The following is a 20676-nucleotide window of genomic DNA, read 5'->3' on the forward strand; positions in this document are numbered from 1 at the left end:
TGATGTCAAGTTCAGCTTTTTTTTCAGTTCATCAATGGCTTCCATTCATGGCCACATGTTAGTGGTTGCTATGCTTTAAAAAATATCAGGCTTTCCTCTTTTCTGCTTCTTTATCATCCTTAAAGGTGAGTCCCAAGCTTTGTATTTCTGATTAGAGTAAAAATTGAAAATTTCAGCACTGTCTCATGCATGAAAATCTGCTAAAGATTAACAATAGAAGCAGTATTTATATTAAAGATATTTATATTTTTTAAATGTTTATGCAATGATTTTTGATAAGGATAGATCAGGGATTTCTTTTCTCAGCTTTATTGAGATATAATTGACATAAGTTACCATAATAAATTTAACTCATATCATGTCATATAGTTATAAAAACATTTTTTTCTTGTGATGAGAACTTTTAGGTTCTGCTCTCTCAATAACTTTCAAATATACAATACAGCAATGTTAACTGTATGTAGTCACTGTGTTGTACATTATCCTTACCCTCCACCCCTCCTACCCAGTACTATCTTATAACTGGAAGTTTCTACCCCTTGACCAATTGAGTGAAGGTGAATTAGGGATTTCAAATCGAATGGAAGGTTGAGTTAGACAAAGTTTGGTTTTTTCTTTTCTTAATGGACACATACAGTACTATCAATAGTCAATTCAGAAACTTTTTGAAAAGTAGAGGAAGAAAAGAGATTTTTTTCTCAAGATATTCTTCTTTGATGGCCATTGCCATCGTAAACAAACAAATTTGTAATGACTACAGTGTGAATGGCGCCCCCTAGAGCTAAGTACTGCACAGCATGTACAATGGTGACACCAATGAGTACACCTCCGTGGGTTGCTTGTGTTTATAACAGTTTTGAAAACACTGTAAAGATAAAATAGTTTTTAAGCATACTTCTAGGTGTGGTGGTGGTGGTGGTGGTGGTGGTGGTGGTGGTATGTGTGTGTGTGTGTGTGTATAAGAATGGTAGATAATAAGAGGGCTCTTAGTGATTGGGCAGTGCTCACTGACATGACCCTCTGCTTTCCCCCCCCCCTTTTTTTTTTTGACTTAATAAGTTAGACCATACTTACCTTTATTACCACTACCCTTCTTTACACAATCATCTTTATTAAGATTTGTTTTGATTTCAACTCCAAAATCCACAGATAAGTCCAAGTTAAACCCAAGGCATTTCTTCACATCCTTTAGTTCAATACCTGTGTAATGTATTTAGTTGAAAATTATTAGATACAATATTTCAACATCATATATAAATTCCAATTTTGCTCTTTTATAAAAAACATACTTGGATTCCTAGACACTATTACTGAATGCAAATGCAAGGTCTTATCTGTCCTGCTTCATCCTCGCATTTGAATCTAGTGGGCTCCTTTTGGCTTTGCTTTCCAAATTAATGGCAAAGGATACATATACATTCACCCCTCATTTAAGAAGGATATAGGTCTTACTGGGGTGGTTATAGTTCTAAGATTAAAGAGTTCAGCCCTTGGAGTTTTTTCACCCAAAAACTCATATCCTGAAGGGTTCCTTGTGTTTTGATCACTGCTATTGACACTTTCTCTTTTGATTTTCAATTTTACTCGAAATGCAGTCCTCTTGTGCTCATCCCCCAGTGATTTCTATCAATATAGTTTACCAGGCAGGGCTCAGAGACTATCTTGCAGGCTTCAACCCTGTGAGGCAAAGCCATCTCCTATTCTACTCTTCAGGTAGGCTTCTTCTACCTGCCCAAACTAGACTGAGGCACTAGGAGCAACTGGTTCTGGCTGGGTCATGTTTATTTCACTCACAGTGTGTTTACTAACAGTGTGGACGTCATCACATATAGCCAGGCTTTACTATCATAGGTGCATCCCATTCTTCACCTGACACTGCCACAGGCTACAGGGAAGGAGCCACAGAAGTGATTTTTGGCAATACTTCCCTTCCTCAGAGACACTCCCCCCAATTTTTAGGGCAGAAAGAGGAAATATGTAGGCATCTATCATCTCTTCAAGAAATATTATAACTTGCCATAATTATAAAATTAATTATTAAAGCTTATTAACATAGCCCCTTTGCCTCTATTTTATTCTTAAAAGATTTAGATAAAAGCCTTTAGGCTAGGCTGGCAATTATGTAGTACAGAGGCCTATATCCTGTACATATGGCAAACACTGATGGTCAATCATGGCCTTCTTTCTATGATTTCAAGTGTGATCAGAAACCTACTCAAAATGGACCCAATTCAACTACCACCAAATGATTACAATTATCACCATACAGGTAGAACTCATTTTCCACCCTTACTTTAAGATGTTAGACTTGTGAAACTGGTTTGGCTCAGTGGATAGAGCATGGGCCTGCGGACCGAAGGGTCCCAGGTTCAATTCAGGTCAAGGGCATGTACCTTGGTTGCGGGCACATCCCCCGTAGGAAGTGTGCAGGAGGCAGCTGATCGATGTTTCTCTCTCATCGATGTTTCTGACTCTCTATCCCTCTCCCTTCCTCTCTGTAAAAAATCAGTAAAATATATTTTAAAAAATATAAACTTAAAAAAAAAGATGTTAGATTTATGTGATGTTAACATTGCTTCCTCCCTTTTTCATAAGAGAAAATTTAAATCTATATTTCCCTTATAATGTGGAAGAATACTTTGACTATAATTATCATACATATTATTAACCAGCCTACTGAATAAGAAATAGGTTGTGTAAATTATGTCTCTCGTACTTTCTTTCACCTTTTAAATAGATCTTCACTTAAAGCAGCATTACCAATAACGTTAAATTGCAATGCAATTTCTGCCACTGACTAGTGCATCCCGTTTGAAATCAGTTTGCTGTTTGACACGGTCTTAAGTGTCACAGGGCAGGAAGAGTGTCCTCTCAAGGAAGCAGTTACATGACTCTATTCTAAAGCTTATAACCACCGACAGAGATCAGCAATAGGAAGAAAACATTATTGGAACTTAGAGCTCTAGGTATACCGCGTTTTTCCATGGTAGCTTTATCCAAAACATATATTAGTTCATAAAATCCTCCTAGAGATCCAGAACGACTGTAGTGAGTTCCATAGGTTTCCAAAAAGGCAAAATATTCCCCCTTTTCATAGGTAGTGGGCAGATTTTTTAAATCATCCAAGAAAGTTGCTGTCAGCATGACATCCCGGTTTCTCATCACAAATCTTCCCAGGGCGACTTCTCCTTTCACATGCAGAAACATTTTTTCCTTTATTGTAGAGCAGAAGACAAGAAATGTGAATTTTGCTGCCATTATTCAAATTTAAAAGTCACAAAATTTAAAACTTCCCCAGGCAATACATTTTTTTAATCAGTGACTATAAGATATCACTTTAACCCAGTAGAATGGCAACCTTAAAATATGATTAATACCAAGTGTTGGTGAAGATGTGCAGCAGCTAGCACCCTCATACATTGGTGGTGGGAGTGAAAAATGGTGTAACATTTGGAGAACTGTTCAATAATTTCTTATAACAGTAATTATAAGAAAATGGTGTAACACTTTGGAGAACTGTTCAATAATTTCTTATAACAGTAAACACACAGCCACCTTATGGCTAGTAATCCCACTTTCACATATTTATCTAAGATCAATGAAAAAGTCGTCCACAGAAAGACCTGTATAAGACTTTTAAAATAGCTTACAATTGGAAATGATTAAAATGTCCACAAACAGGGGAATTGTAAACAAATTGTAGTATGTTCACATGAAGGAAAACTAGTTAGCAAAAAGAAGAAATGAACTACGGATACATGTAACAACATATTATACTGTAAGAAAATATTACACTGAGCGAATTAAGTCAGACACAAAAGAATGTATACCATATTGTTCCATTTATATGAAGTTCTGAAACAGGTGAAACTAAGCTATGATCAGAGAAATCTGGTCATTGGTCCCTCTCAGGTGGTAAGAAATTGACCACAAAGGGCATGAGGAAATTTTCTTGAAGTCTTGGAAATGTGCTATATTTTGTTTGAGGGGGTGGTTGCATAGGTGATACAATAGTCAAAACTCATGGAACTATACGCTTTAAATTTTTGCATTTGATTGTGTGCAAATTATACCTCATTAAGTTGATTTAAAAATGTTAACAATGGAATGAAATGTAGATAGTATATATGAAACCCAATCTTTTTATTTTACAGGTGAAGAAACTATGATCCAAAGTATCAAGTTATTTGCCCCCAATGACACAAATAGTCCATGCCAATGATTGATACTAAAAACCTACATCTCAAGTCTCTCTGTTTCTTCCACTATGTCCTCTAGAGCTTTGATAATACAGATGGAATAGACACTATTGTAATACAAGGATCTCAAGCCAAACTAACACAACTTAACAGTTAAATGTTCCTTGGAATGATGGCTTGAATGTCTAAGAGAAAACTAGGGTAGTGAAGAACTATGTGATTCAATACTATAGACCGTCTCAACTAAAACTAAATTATAGTTGGCACCCATGATTTTTTAATTGTTTTGAGATTTTCCTTCTGTAGCTGTGGTTGGCACATATTGGTTACATAGGAGTTAAAAACATTATATTATTTTTTAAGGTGCATCTCAGTATATACCAACATCACACCAAACTTTCTGTGTTCTAGAAGAAAATTGTTCACACTGCATGACCTAACTGCAGGTGATAGTGGCTGACTCAGTCTCTAAAAAAAAATCCTAAAAGAATTTACTGTATCTGCCGGGACCGGTTTGGCTCAATGGATAGAGCGTTGGCTTGGGGACTGAAGGGCCCCGGGTTTGATTCTGGTCAGGGGCATGTACCTTGGTTGCGGGCATATCCCCAATAGGGGGTGTGCAAGAGGCAGCTGATTGATGACTCTCTCTCATCAATGTTTCTAACTCTCTATCTCTCTCCTTTCCTCTCTGTATAAAATAAATAAAATATATTAAAAAAAAAGAATTTACTGTATCTATAAGTCATATGGTTCTCCATCTGATGACTTGCATAAAAACTCTCAATGGAATCTCAAAGATGCACAAAACAAATATGGATTCCTTTGTATTGTTGCTAAAATTAAAAGGTATATCTTGTCAAAAAGATGTTACATTCTTTGGCTCAAATTATTTTAGAAGCAAGCCTTAGGCCATTCCTATTCAAACATACTGTTGTGTCTTCTATTTTATAGGAGTTTAAAAACAAAGTCTTGACTTCACTTGTCCAAACAATGCTACCTATCTTTGTTTTCATTAGAAGCAAAATTCCCTTAAAGAGTTTTCTATACTGGCTATTTCTAATTCTTCTCTTCCCAGTTTCTCTGAAATCTAATCTAGTCATGCTGCTGCTCTTACAACCATAACAAAACCTTCCAAATGTTCAAGCCACTGGTAGCTTGTTAGTCCTCATCTTCTTTGACATATTATTGTAGTATATTTGACACAGTTTATCACTCTTTCCCTAGATAGTGTTTCTTTTCTTATTTTCTAGGGAAGTTCTCAAATTGTAAAGTACAAACGAGTCACCTAGAGAATCTTGTTAAAGTGCAGTTCTGATTCAGTGGGTCTGGGTTAGAGTCTGAGATTCTAGTTTCCCAGTAATGTAGATGCTACTGGTCCATGGACCACACTCTTAGTAGCAAGGTTCTAGGGCATTACACTGGCTGCATCTTATTTTCCTTTGCTGGTTTCTCCTCTTTCCCCAGAGTTTCTATTTAAGTTCCTTGGATTTAGTCTTTGACCTTCTTCTCTTTTCTATCTATATTAACTCTATTTGTGATCTCACCAAACCTTATGATTTTAAGCACCATCTATATAATAACTCCCAAAAATATAGCACATGCCCATACCTATTTCCTAAATTCAGAATCAGAACACCAACTTTCTATGTGACATATCCAATTAGATGTCTTAAAGATACCTCATCCTTAAGCTAACTAAAATGTAACCATTGGTGTTCTCCTCTAAACTTGCTCTACCTCCATCTAATTTGATAGCAACTCCATCCTTCCAGTCATTCAGGCCCCAAACCTTAGAGTCATGTTTGACTCTACAACTGCCCTGTTTGAACTGCCATCATCTCTCACCTGGATTCCTGCAATAGCTTTTAACAAATCTTGTTTTTGCTCTTAACTCTCATAATCTCTTCTTAATAGAGTACCAAGAATAATCATTTAAAACATATTAAGGTTTATGAAAAGTATTCCAATGACCTCTTCTGTCACTCAGAGGGGGGAAAAAAAAACACTCTGAGGATAGGCTGAGATCTTTCATGGTATGGTTCAACGCAACCTCTCCAACCTTTTCTCCTTCTGGTTCATATTGGCCCAGTGGGGAGTATGTTCCCATCTTAGAGATTTGTCTCTAAAACTTCCTTCTGCCAGATATGCTATCCCAAATATAACTATTTGGCTATATCCTCTTTTCAAATTTTTGCTCAGATATTATCTCTTCAATGAAGCTTCCTTTTTAATACTATCATCTGTCTCACTACTGATTTCCCTTATGTTGCTCTATTTTTTAAATTTTATTCTATAGAATTTATAATTTTCTAAATACCATATAGCTTGCTTTTTTTGCTCTCATGTTTATTCTTTTTGTCTACCCCTGCTGATTTCCCCCTCCCTGCTGATTTTTGTCCTGTCCACCAGGTCAGGACTAGGACTCTTTGTTAGTTTGGTTCACAAATGGGTTTTAAGCACCTGGAGAGTGCATGGCCACATAGTAAATGTAGAAATAGATATTTGTTGAATGATTTAAAGGGTTTTACAACCTTACATTTTAGGTAGGTGTTCTTGTGAATATAAACAATATATAGAACCATATAAAACTATTATATCATTAGCATGAGTACTAAGAGTGGGAGAAGGGTATCTAAGTAGATGATTGTGATATACATAAAGGAATAATGAGCATTTTGCAAGTATCATACTGATTATAAAAAGTATATTTCAAAGATAATGATACAAACTTTGAAACCTGGCTTAAATATTAAAGACAAACACATTTTCAAAATCTAAAATGAAAGGCCCAATTACAAATTAAACAGACTAATTTTGTATGTAATGCATACAATTTTATGGCATTTATTATTTTAGAGAGACACTTTATAGCAAGTACATGGTCAATATCCTAAGGCATTCTAATGAATTATCAAGGTATGCAGTAATTTGTTTCTAAGTTACTCAGTTTCTGGTAGGTTGTTACAGGAGCCTAAAGATAGTATAAATTGTACAGTCTATTCCTATAATCTCAGTCAAAAAGTATGCTCTGAGTTCTTAATACATTTGTTCTCTGTCTACTACCACCAAACATCTCTTACTATTGCTAAAGATCCTATATGGCATTTTTCTCCAGTTACCATTCTTCTCCCTGACATTTTTGTAACTGACTGGAGGATTTGTTGAGTATTAATTCTTTCTCTGTCTTATGGGCTCTAAACACATAAACATAAAAGAGGGGATTTGGTTAGTTTGAAAAATATCCCATTCTATTCTCTATATGAAGTGTCCAGTCTTACCTTCTTAGAAGAATGTGTCAACAACCGTTGGTAAGTTTCATTTTTGGAATACCTAAATCGGAACGCAAGCCCAGGACTTTCTTGAAAGTCTTCTCCTGTAGAATTATCGTCATCTCTACTTGGCAGTGGCTCTGGCACAGGAAGATTTTCATGCTTCCCAAGTTTTTCAGTTTGTGTGAATTTTACAGATAAATCTGCATTTAAGCTTGATGTTTCTTCTTTAAGGATGAATTGGAATGCTCTAAACTGTTCTTCATAATGTTCAGTTCTGAAATTTTTATCAACTCTGGTCTAAATGAGAATAACAAAGTGTTGTTAATAAGCAGCATACAAAAACTCCAAAATAAACACAGACTCCCTCCCCCCATAATTATTGGAAAGGCAGTAGAGTCTTTAAAGGAGATAAGAGTAAAGGCCCTGGGATGAGATCGCTGGGGTTCAAATACAAGCCCCATGTCTTGGAGAACATTGCAATAACCTCTGTCCGCCTAGTCTGAGAAACAAGGACAGACTAGGAATCAGACTAGCTAGCTCACCACAGCTAGCCCAAAGGTGGTTGTGAGGATTCAATTAGATAATGCAAATGGAAAATTTAGAACATAGCAAACTTTTAAAAGTTAACATATGAATAATTAAAAAGCAAGTTACATAACAGATGCACAATACACTTCCACTTGTATATAAAAAGATAATAAAAAAATGATAAAAGCTAACACTTCTGGCTGGCTTATGGGCCGGGAACTGTATTTTACCATGTTAATTAATTTAAGGACTTGAGATTTGAACTGCCTTGTCACCTTTACACGCTACTGCCTATAAAAATAATATATATATATATATATATATATATATATATATATACACACACACACACACACACACACACACACACACACATATATATATATATATATATATATATATATATACACACACACACGCATAGATAATTATTAGAAGTATAGACAAACCATAGAGAGAGCTTGCCCTTGAGAAGGACAACTGTGAAGCATTTTTCCTTGCATAATCGATTGCCCGCCCCTTCATTTTTGCATGAAAAAAAATCCTGAATTTAATAACCTACATAAAAATTAAAACTGTCAATCAAATCATTCCTTGCCAAGGGGTCTATGCTCAAGTATCAATGGGATAATGGTTACTCTCAATGGCTAAGCTCTTTCCAGAGGTCTTTGAAAGCGGTTGTAACACTCATCTGGGAAGGAGACACCCATCTCTTGTCAGTGGCATAGATTAGATTCAGTAGCATGCATTGGGCGACTGTTCTGCACAGAACTTGAATGTTTCCCCCCCACTCCACCCAAATGTTAAAGTCCTCCTGCCCAATGTAATGGTATTAGGAGGTGGGGCCTTAGAGAGGTGCCTTCATGAGTGGGATTAGAGCTCTTATAAAATTAGCCCCACAAAGCTCCCTCCCCTTCCATCATGTGCAAACACAGCAAGAGAACTGTGACTGGGAAGAGGGTCCTGACGTGAGCATGCTAGCACTTTTATCTCAAACGTCCAGTCTCCAGGACTGTGAGAAATGCATTTCTGTTGTTTCTAAGTTACTCTGTCTTTGGTATGTGGTTACTGGAGACAGAACAAAGACAGGAAACCTAAAGTTACCATCTAGTGGAAAAAGATGAAAATGCATCTACTTTTCTTTAAATCAAGGCATGCTGGGAAAATTATTCAGTGGAAGGGGGAAGAGTAACCTAACCAAGTCACTTCCCTGCTTAACAGATTGCAGTCTTCCCACTGCCTGGAAGATAAAGTCTGAACTAGACTTATTCCAAGTTAATCTCTCCTTACTTACTCTTCTCAAGCTCTCTACAGCCTATGCATCTTCCCACCACAGGGCTCTTTTATACTTTCTAGAATATTCTCTATTACCACCTGCCCATCCTCCCATAACACAAACATTGCACACACCGGTACACATTCTCTCACACACATGCATGTTACACCCCTTGCCCTGCTTAGTTATTACACCCATTTCAAATCTTAACTTAAACATCAGAGAGGCCTTTCCTGATCCCATAGAGAACAAATCCATTTTCTATAAGCTTTCAGGACACTTCTTTTAAAATAAAATAAAAATGAGAACCCCTCCCCTTTTATAATTGCTTATTTAATAGGCTTCCAGATGGTAAATTCCAAGGAGTCAGGGACCATGTATGTATTATATTATCCAGATGCTACTAGAGAGTCACAAGTTAGTAAATTGACTGGCACATAGTAGATGTTCATAAATATTTATTCAATTTAATAAGCAGATCCAATATAATAATGATAACAACTAATATTTATTGACTGCAAACAAGCTCAGCTATTTATTTTCTAAAACCATAACAGATTAGAATAAGGGGGGTGCCAACAGTAATAGCACCCTTGATTGGAGGGCTTTAGTAAGCCTTAAAACAACTCCACCAGCACTCTTCCTCAGATGCACCAAATAAATATTCAGGTCTGCAATCCCTATCTGCTTTTTATAACCTTGATGCCAAAACTCATTTGGATGAATTAATCTGATCTGGACCTATAAGTAGTTATGTATAGTCTTCATTTCTCCCACTTTGAGGGAACATGGGTTAGTTCTTCTGTGGAAAGATTGATATGCTTGATTATAGAATGCCTATCCTAGTTCCATTGGGAGAGGGGGTAAGTAATATACGTGGAAAGACCACATCTCCTTTGTAAAACTCAAAACACTCTGAATGAGGAAGCACATCTGTGTCCAGCATTGTACATAAGAAAAAACAGGGGGCTTACTCTCCAAATGTAGATTTAAGATCTGTCCCGGGCAACTTTCTAGCCCTCACCAGTTACTACCTCTATAGAGAAGCTAAGAGTTTGGTTATAGTAACTAAGACAAGAAAAGTGTATGATGTATACTTGAAAACTAAAAAAATAAGATAGAATAAAACACAACAACAACCCTTCTTCCATCAGCAATGACAAAGGTTGCTTATCTTGGTATATTGTTTTTAAGAAAGTAGAACATATAATACTTTCTAAAATGATTATCACTTTTCCCTCCAAAAAATGTGCCAGGTAAACCTGGCAAGATGGAGAAAGATCAGTATTCAAAATGTTCACTGAGATTTGTGGGAAACTGATTCTCCTTTGAAATTATAGGAACAAAAAATATGACAATGTGGTCACATGTGAGAAAAATGCCAAATAGTCCAGACATTACACTTTTTAGCATTCGTGGGAGAACATGATCTTTTAGGCCACAATGGGTAGAGATTGATTTCCAACATTGATAGAGATAAAAGGACTCTTAACTACACTTTCTAAAAAGTATATATGTTTCTTAAACTAGTAGGAGATACAATAATACAAAAGGACTTTATCACCAATGGGACTATTGAAAGATACAGATTTTAGCTCCTGATTTAGAATAAGCTAATTATATATTTTTTACTATATCTTGCTTAGGCCAAAGAAGGTACCACTAAAAGTGATATTAATCCTTTGAATGGGTCCAATTTGTAGATGGTTCAAAAGAATTCAGGAAGGTGGTGAGTTTGGAGTGGCATTTTGTAAAGTGAAAATCACTCTGAGAAATTGTTTCACAAGAGCCAGGGGCTTTGAGGTAAGTGAAAATAGCCACTCACATTAGTCCAGCAGGCTTTACAAAAGGCAACAGTGAAGGGAAATGAGTGAAAAGTTTTCATTAATAGGCTAGCAAAAACCAACCTTAAATAGTACAAAAACAGTGTACTCAGCAGTTAAAGTAGCACTAATTAAATTTTCAGTTTTATCAGAACCTTAGATGATTCCTTTTAAGGAGTCTACTGGTAGGTATTTACCAAAACTCTATCACTAGGCAAGCCCACGCTACTGAGGGTTGATTATAGATTACTGTATATTTTCTAAAGAGATCCAAGATATACCTCCTCTTCTTTAAGCCAATCTTATACTTACATTAAATTCTTATTCTCCTGAATTTTTCTCATTATTTAGTATTAGACTTATTTAAACAACTTGTAACTAAAAGGGGAACAATGTGTTTTCTTCTGGGGAGACTTACTTCATAGACGAGAGTAGCCAAATTCCAGGGTCTACGGTAGTAGGTCAAGGTGTTTCCATCCCGAACGCGTTCACACAGTCCATTGTAGAACTCATTGTCAAAGGGAGTGGTTAGGGGAAGCATTCCTAAGATGTTGATCCTGAGGATGAACACAGGAGCATCAGATGCAGGGGTCTTCAAACTACGGCCCGCGGGCCACATGCAGCCCCCAGGGAAGTCTGATCTTGCCCGCCAGGTTTTTTGGGCAGTGAGCGCAGCCAAGGTGTTACAGTAGGAATTAGTAGTTCATATAGTCTGGCCCTCCAGCTCTTTGAGGGACCGTGATCTGGCCCCCACTTTAAAAAGTTTGAGGACCCCTGGCATAGGGAGATTCCAGAAGCTAGTGCAAGGCAGCCTTCTGCAGCAGGGGAAAGAGAATGCTTCAGCTCATGTCCTCATCACCTAATATGTGTGGGATATACTCAGGAACAGAAGCAAGAGCCTGTTCACCTCTGCTCTATATTTCTGGCAAACAGCATACCTCATAGGCCTTGTAGACTCAACTAGGACCCTGTGGAGAGCGCAATGAAAAAAGGCAATAGCCCGTCTGGCGTGGCTCAGTGGTTGAGCATCAACCTTTGAACCAGGAGGTCATGGTTCTTTGATTCAAGATCAAGCTACATTTCTGGATTGCGGGCTTGATCCCAGTAGGGGGTGTGCAGAAGGCAGCCGATCCATGATTCTCTCTAATCATTGATGTTCCTATTTCTCTCTCTCTACCTCTCCCTTCCTCTCTGAAATAAAAATATATTTTAAAAAAAGAAATACAATAATATGGAGCAAGGTACCATCTGGAACCTAGAGTCTTAACTTCATCACTGTAACTCTTAGCTAACCTCTCTTAGTGAACAAAGAGCCAATGCTGTAATTCACATATTTAAATTATTTGAAAACACAGCACCTCAGGGGGGCAGTATAACATACACATGTAATTTTTAACTTGTGAATCAATTTGGGGCTCTTCCACTCCACATTCTCTTTTAACCCAAGTCTTTTATGCAGTTGTCTCACTGCCTATCAAGAACCTCATTCCCTCCAAACTTATATTATTATTTCTATGAGGAACCCCAAAATTTCAGCATCCTGGCAAGGCATTCTCAGAAGTTCTATTTTCTTCTCCTGGCAAAATATTTTCATTTGGCAAACTAGAATTCAGAAATAGAAATCCTGTTTAGTTTTTTAAAAGTTTAGTTTGATTTGTAGACCTAAAAACAATGTATGAACAGGAAGCAGCTCATTCTTTGTGAAGTTCACCTTTGTTAATTGGAGGAACAGTCATTGCTGTCTAAGCTGTACCTGGAATAAATGGCCCCAAGCCAAGGAGGCCCAAATGGGTTTGAGTCTCATCATCTATACTTAGTGTGGCACCAGAGCATAAACTCTTCCATTTCTCTAGACCACATTCCCAACTCCCATGAGCGGGCTTACAAGTTCGGAGTCCAACTGAGTGTTAACGTTTGGAGTTGTTTTTCCACCCCATTGTAAAATGTGAAATGGGTGATGGGAGTTGGATGATTGTAAAAGGGGAGGTGAGCAAGGGGAATGGCCTTGACAATCGGAATGTCCCTGACTCATCAAGCTTATCAATTTTATGAAAAATATGTACATGTGGAATTGAGAATTTACCAAGAGTTAGATTGGTTAGATAAGGAACAGTTGAGGAAACTATTATCTTAAAATGCACTAGTCTCCCTCCCCCTTGGAAAACCCTTTTGTACCCTATTGCACCCATATCCCAGTTTGAAAGTTATTGATTTACAGATCAAAAAGTTGACCAGTTGAGTGGATCCATCTGGAAAGTTACAATGAAGCTGCTCCATGGTCCAAAAGCACAGCTAAGGAAGAAATGTTTCAAAACCTTTGACTTGGTTCCACTACTACAGAGACAGCCAGTCTAGTCTAGAATAAGCCAATTTCTTTCTGCCAAGAAACATGAAAACCTCTCATGGATCGAATGTCATTGCCTGGGAAATAAAAAGGCATGTGTTCTTTGGCAGATGAACAGGCAGACTTAGAGATGCCTGTTTTCACACCTGCATCTAGAACCACAGGCAGCTCCAGTCTACCAGGTGATCTGAAGAGAAAGTCCCTCCACCGAAGTGGTGTCATTCTTAGATCACACAGAAAAAGTAATCCCTTGCATGTTGTACATCATTTGCAGCCGGTTTGGATTTATGTATTTTTCAATGGATGCAAGATGGGTTAGGGATTTCCCTAAAGATTTCTGGAGAATCTCAGATGCCTATAAGACAAGAGACTAAGACATTTGTGATACAAGTCAATTCTCCCGGCATAAGAATTTAAATGAGAGTCTAAATAAATAAGTAAATAAGTAAATAAACAAGTCCTTCAAATGTAAAAAAAAATTAATTAATTATTATGAGTACTTATGACTTTCATGTGTAAAATAATCTGACTGGATATGACTGTTGATAAGACTTGTTGAAGTTTTTGAGACTGGACAGTGTAGGAGCAGCTTATCAGCATGGTTAGAATGTTTATGTCTATTACCTCTAGATCAATATAGTACCATAGTCCTGCGAGTCATGGAGATGTATAGTAAATAAATATGTAATATTAATCATATGAAAGAATATAATAAAGAATGTTATTTTTAAACCTCCTCTTAATATGAATTACTATTATATACTACTCGTCTACATTCTTAATTCAAATATTTAGATAATAAATAATGCTTGAGTTTAATTTGAAGTTAGGGTGCCAACTTGTGGGCTTTGTAGTGATGTAGGAGAAGTGATATTGTGGGGATGGGCATGTGGGAAGAAGAAAAAGGTAAGTGGCATGGTGGAAAAATACAGCTTTATGTTCCCTGTCATCACGCCTGAGTGTGGTAAAGCAAGAGGTATTTTTTTTAAAAAACATATTTTATTGATTTTTTACAGAGAAGAAGGGAGAGAGATAGAGAGCTAGAAACATCGATGAGAGAGAAACATCAACCAGCTGCCTCTTGCACACCCCCTACCAAGGATGTGCCCGCAACCGATGTACATGCCCCTGACCGGAATCGAACCTGAGACCTTTCAGTCCGCAGACCAAAGCTCTACCACTGAGCCAAACCAGTCTCGGCAGCAAGAGGTATTTAAGGAGCCCCAGACAGCTCTCTGGGATGCCTCAATGTGAAACTCCCTGGCAAATGCAATATAACAAATTTTATTTTCTCGGAACAAAGGAAACCAAGGAATTATACATAATTGTTTTTCAGCTAAATGGGCCAAGATTTCTGTAGCCTTTTCCTATAAGACACGGTGTAAATTTGCATGAAGTGAGAATACATAACATATGTAATTCCTTGCTTCAAGCCCTTTTATTTAGATTAGGGAAAAATCTGTTTCTTGGGTCCCAAGGAAAGCAAAATAAATATTAGGCTTTCACCACTCCCAATTTCTCCCTGAGGAAAGCAGCAGGAAGAGTCAGGACTCACTGGAGCATGCAGTGATCTGGTTATAAGGTTTTGGCTGACTCCCATACCATTTCCGCCAATTATTAAGAGGGCCTGCTGAGTTTGGAACCCTAGACCGTGCATTAGATTCAAAATTCCTACCTTTAGGCTTAGGGCCAAAGGCTCTGTGAGTGATATTTAAATGCTGCTTGCTTGGCAAGTTTTTATAAAGTGAATAAAAGATATATGAAATGCTTCACCTGGTGCCTGACTTATTCTGGAATTTTTCTCTTCTGTGATTGAAGATGTGGAAGTTTCCTCTGACTTAGAGAAGACATCTCCATTTTTATAGAAGTTGAATTTCTTAGTGTAGGGTTTTTCAACCTCAGTACTACTGACATTTTGGGTCTGGCTGTCCTGTGCATTTGTAGGGCTTCTACTGACTGGATATCACTCCGGGAGGCCCCATCCCAACACCCAACAGGTCTCCAAATGTCACCTCTGGTTGAGAATCGCTACCTTAGTCCCTCTATTAACCTTGCTCTTAACATTACCCCTTCTTCTTTCCTCTCCCCATCTCCATTTCCAGGACCAGAGTCCTGAACTTGAATGTCTTGTTAGGGACTCAGTTTCTATCTTACCTGATTCCAATTGATAATATTTTAGAAAGCACTTATTTTCTTTAAAAAATTTTTTTTTTGATTAAGGTATTACATGTGTCCATAGCCCCATTGCCCCCCCTCCTTCCTCCACAGCACTTATTTTCATTAATTAATTTAGTCAGCTATGTATCCACCCAGCAGTATTTGTTAAGCACCTACTATATACCAGGCACTAGGATTATGAGGATGAAGAGACACATTGCTTTCAGGGGATGAAAGACAGCCATGCCATCTCTGTAAATATACTACTGGATGGGGAGAACATATGCCTCTGTTGAGGATAATTTGCCAACAAAGCCACCCAAAGTATCTTTATTGTTCAGAACAATGCATGGAGACTATACTGTGGACATCTGTGGAATGTCCTCTGACTGCATTGAAAAGAACTGAATAGCATCTCAGGCCGGTATCATTTTCCCAACTCCCAGGACACAGATCTCTGATAATGGTATCTACTCTGCATAACTCTGGGTCCTAAACTTCTCAAGACTTTTCATCAGAGCTTACCTAGTTAGGAAAGTGAGTGAAACTTCAGCTCTGTAATGAGAACCATAGTCTCAACACCATCACCAGTTGTCATTAGAATGGCTTTCTCTATCCTATTCCTCCTGGGTTAACTCCAAGACACAGATGTGCTTCCTCGTTCAGAATGTTTTGAGTTTTCTCTTTCCTATTCCTCCTGGGTCAACTCCAGATTGCTGGAGCCTCCTGAGGATTTCTAACCAGGTTCAGATCCAGGAGAGGCCCAGTGGAAGATAGTTTTCCTGGCAATTCAAACATTTGAATGGAATTCCCAGACCTACTACTGCCAATTCAATTTTATTTATTTTATTTTTTATTTATTTACTTTTTAATATATTTTATTTATTTTTAACAGAGAGAAAGGGAGAGAGATAGAGAATTAGAAATGTCGATGAGAGAGAAACATCGACCAGTTGCTTCTTGCACACCCCCTACCGGGGATGTGTCCGCAACCAAAGTACATGCCCTTGACCGGAATCGAACCTGGGACCTTTCAGTCCGCAGACCGATGCTCTACCACTGAGCCAAACCGGCTTCGGCTGCCAATTCAATTTTAAATGCTAACATGTCATTTCAACATTGCCATGGTCTTCTAGAGGTTCATAAATTATGTATTTTATCTTCTACTGGACTCAGAAGTCATCAAATGTCGTGGTAACATAGTCCCTTCTACAGACACCTGCTGAGGTCAGGAAGTCTGTCCTTGAGGTACGTATTCAGTACCTATCCTCTTTCAAGCTCAAACATAATTGAAGCAGAATATAGCCCCACAGATTATTCTTTCTGCCAATGAAAGCCCTGTACCACCTTAGCATGCAGGAGAGATGGAGGTTATTTTCACTCATCTTCTTCTAGAACATTCAAGCTGAGTACTGACCCGTAGCCAGCTGTTCGGCCCATCTCAGACTCTTCCACCTCTCTATTACGGCAGGGTGTACGGGGATCACCTTCACAATCATCCTCATCGGAGTAGTCTCCACAGTCATTATCCCCATTGCACAGAAGCCGCCTCTTTATGCACCTGCCTGCAATGAGAACCAGGAAAGACACTGCGTCCCATGCCAACTTTCTCCCTCTGAAGGTGTCAGATGGCATTTCATCCTGGAGGGCAGGGCACGCATACATTTGACCACAGAATGTACAGAATATATAGATGACCATTTGGGTGCCCCTTTCACACTTGGAAATACGAGTGCTTAGACGTGTTCTTCTTTTTACCCACGAGGGCCCACAGAAACCCATATGGAGCAGCCAGAGTGCTAGGATTACCTGTGCCACATTTAAAGTCATTTCCGCAGTTGTCATCCTCCTCCTCACAGTTCTCAGTGGGCACACAGCTTTGTCGGTCTCCCAGACTGTCCAAGCACCTTCGCCCATTAAATTGTCCAAAGACCACAATGCTCCTTGAACGAAACTGCACAGAACCAGTTGGAAACGTTAACATTTCTAATTCCAAAATGGGATTATGATCTGAAATTGCACCCATATCACTGCAGCACTCCAAACCCACATGAGTCTATGATTTTCAGATGGGAGCCATAAGAGCAGTCATTAACATTGTTCAGAGGAACGTCACACATTCTAGGACCAAAGTCTCTGCTACAAAACATGGTTCCTCATGACACTCATGTAGTGTGCATGCAGCACTCAGATCACCCGGCAAGGTGACCCACATGCATTTAGATGTTTGTCTTTCCTTCTTAGTTTGCAACTTGGTTGGAGGCTCCCTGCCTTATAGTCACTTCCCTGCAGATGCTGGCAATATAGCTCCCATCTAGGGGTGTCAACCGGGAATAGCATTGGAGGCTTACCTTTTGTCTTAGGCAAGGGTCACATGACGACCATTCGCCCCAGGGGCTCATTCTGCAGTCTATGGGCGATGGAGTGCCAGTGCTTTGTCCTGGCTCCTGGTGAGAACTAAGACAATAGAACATGTCAACCTATGGCTATTACGCATGCCTGTTTTCAAGAAGTCTTCCCAAGGCAGTTAAATTTATTTACTATTTTTCCCTTTCCAAAGCACACTACTCTCCTTTTATTATGTCTCTCATTACTCAGTCACTTGATCACATGCCATTTTGTATTTTCAACTCATTTATTTAAAAAAAAAAATTTGTTTAATTTTTGTACTGAATTGTAATTTAACTTTCAACTTAACAACAACAAAAATGAGGACGAGGGGAGAAAAAATTGCCAGGCATCCTGCTAGATGTCTTACATCAGTTAGCCTTATATTTCCAACTAGTTTATGAATCCACTGAAGGACATATCTTGTTTCACTTTGTACCCCCGGTTCCCCCGAGACAGTCTGGCAAAGCTTGGAATTGCCTGGGTCTCCTGCAAGCTTGAGGCAGCCGGCTGGGCCATGCCTTACGCAAGCACCTCATAAATCAGGCTTTCCCACCCCTGCATTCTGCATCTCCCAAACTGGAAGCCTTGCCACTTCACATTCCACCTCAGAACTCATTCCTTATCTTTCTGCATTTTAGCATCATCTATTCTAGCATTTACAGACTTCCTTTCCTCCCCTAACCTAGACCCAAAGCTCAGCAGTGCTTTTCTGGCTTTGACCTTTCCTTTCTCTCTTGGTTCACCATTTGGAACTCTTCTGGTTTTAACATCAGCTCTCATTCATGACAGGAAGAAAAAAAGGGGGGAGGAGAGCCAAACAGAAGCCACCAAATAAGAATCTCATCAACTTGCTGCCTACATGCCCTCAGCTGATGCCTATTCCTTTTATAGTGTAGCCTCTTACTCCAGGGGGATGACAAGGTCAAACTCATTCCTATACACAAGCTCTAGACCCCAGCTCCTCTTTGAGACCCTGATCCATTGAATATCTCCTCCATTTAAAACTCTCCCTCATTTCCAGCTCTTCTTCCCTCGTGTTCAAGCAGATGAACGAGCAAGTGGAATACTCTGGACTCTACATTTCCTTTCAGCAACCCACCTTTTCCTTCACAGTGACCCTTAAAGAAATTGCTATAAACCCATTTATATTTCTCTCTCAACAACAACAGAAAAAAAGTCTCATCTCTTCCTTCAATCCTATCTGACCTTTTAGCCTCCTCCCAAATTCTATAATCTTCTTAGTCAAGTTTCTTGAAAAAGTAGTTTGTACCTTGGTCACTTGTTTCTTACTTCCCAATCACTGCTTAACCCTCCTGCTTCAATGACACTACTCTTGTCAGGGTCAACAATGACTTCCAGATGGCTCACGTGGTTCCTTTCAGTCTTTATCTTGTTGACTTCTTCCAAGAGATCAAGGCAGTTGACCGCTTTTGCTGTTTAAGACACTCCCTTCCCTTGGACCAATGATACTATATTCCTTTCATTTCTTCTTTCTCCTCTGTCCTGTTCTCCAACTCTCTTATGCAGACTCTTCCTCTTTTGATAGTCTCTGAAATGCTATTTTTCTTCAAGGTTCTATCCTTGGATTTCCCCCTCTTTACACATTTTTCAGGGCTTCGATTTCCATGTGTATGCTAATGACTACCAGAGATAAGTCTGCAGTCCACACATCTTTTCTGAATTTTAAATGCTTGGATATAATTCTCAATTGGACATCTGCACTTAAATGTCTTTGTGGCTCACAGAACTCAATACATCCCCCCCAAAAAAATTCTTTATTTACCCTCTTCTCTCAAGGCTGTCCCTCCCCCAGCATTTGTTATTTTGGTAAATAGCACCTCCACTTTTAAAGACACCCTAACTAGAGACTTGGGTATTGCTTGTCTTTCTCAGCATCCCCTATGCTCATCTCCCATATCTAATCAACCACAGAAGACTGCTGTTTATAGTCTCCTAAGTAATTGTTAAATTTATCCATCCTTCATCTCATCTAGTGTAGACATTTTTTCTGGTCTACACTAACATTACATTCTCCTCGGTGACAATAGTTTCTTTCTAATTCAGTTTTCATAAATCATACAGAGAGATTTTTTAAAAATGCAAAGTTGATCACACCATTTCCCTACTGAAAATCATTCAGTATCTTCCCTTTACTTTTAAGATAAAGTTAAAACTTTCCATCATGGTGTTATAGGCAGGTTAATGACTCCAAAGATGTCCATGTCTTAATCCCCAGAATTTGTGAATACTGTATGTTACTTTACATGGAAGAGGGACTTTGCAGATGTGATTAAAGTGAGATTATTCTGTATTATTTGGATGGGCCTATTCCAATCATGTGAGCTCAAGAGCAGAAGACTGGTTGAGAGAGATGTGAAGACAGAAGAAGAGACAGGCGAAATTAAAAGCATGGAAAGGGACTTCACCAGCTGTTGCTGGCTCTGAGGATGGATGGGGGCCATGAGCCAAAAAATAGAGGCAGTTTCTAGAAGCTGGAAGAATCAAGAGAATGAATTCTCCCCTAGAGCCTCCAGAAAGAAACACAGCCCTGTTGGCGTCTTGATTTTAGCCCCATGAGATCCACTTCAGACTTCTGATCTACAGAACTATAAGATAATACATTTTATGTTTTTTTAAGCCACTAATTTGTAGTAATTTGTTACAGCTGCAATAGGAAACTAAGACA

General features: G+C 38.5%; 1 protein-coding gene across 1 annotated transcript in view; it reads right to left on the reverse strand.

Moving 5' to 3' along the window:
* C9 (complement C9) overlaps positions 1 to 20676 on the reverse strand; it is a 35454-nt gene that overhangs the window by 8537 nt on the left and 6241 nt on the right. The window contains exons 2-8 of the mRNA XM_084880582.1: positions 17951 to 18056; positions 17409 to 17553; positions 17017 to 17164; positions 11517 to 11655; positions 7478 to 7768; positions 2973 to 3213; positions 1075 to 1200 (exon numbers count right to left, since the gene is read on the reverse strand). Of these exons, the coding sequence (XP_084736708.1) occupies positions 1075 to 1200; positions 2973 to 3213; positions 7478 to 7768; positions 11517 to 11655; positions 17017 to 17164; positions 17409 to 17553; positions 17951 to 18056 (1196 nt within the window). The remainder of the gene's footprint in view (positions 1 to 1074; positions 1201 to 2972; positions 3214 to 7477; positions 7769 to 11516; positions 11656 to 17016; positions 17165 to 17408; positions 17554 to 17950; positions 18057 to 20676) is intronic.

Source organism: Pipistrellus hanaki (genome assembly GCF_964339955.1).
Source record: "Pipistrellus hanaki genome assembly, chromosome: 4".
Lineage (NCBI taxonomy): Eukaryota > Metazoa > Chordata > Mammalia > Chiroptera > Vespertilionidae > Pipistrellus > Pipistrellus hanaki.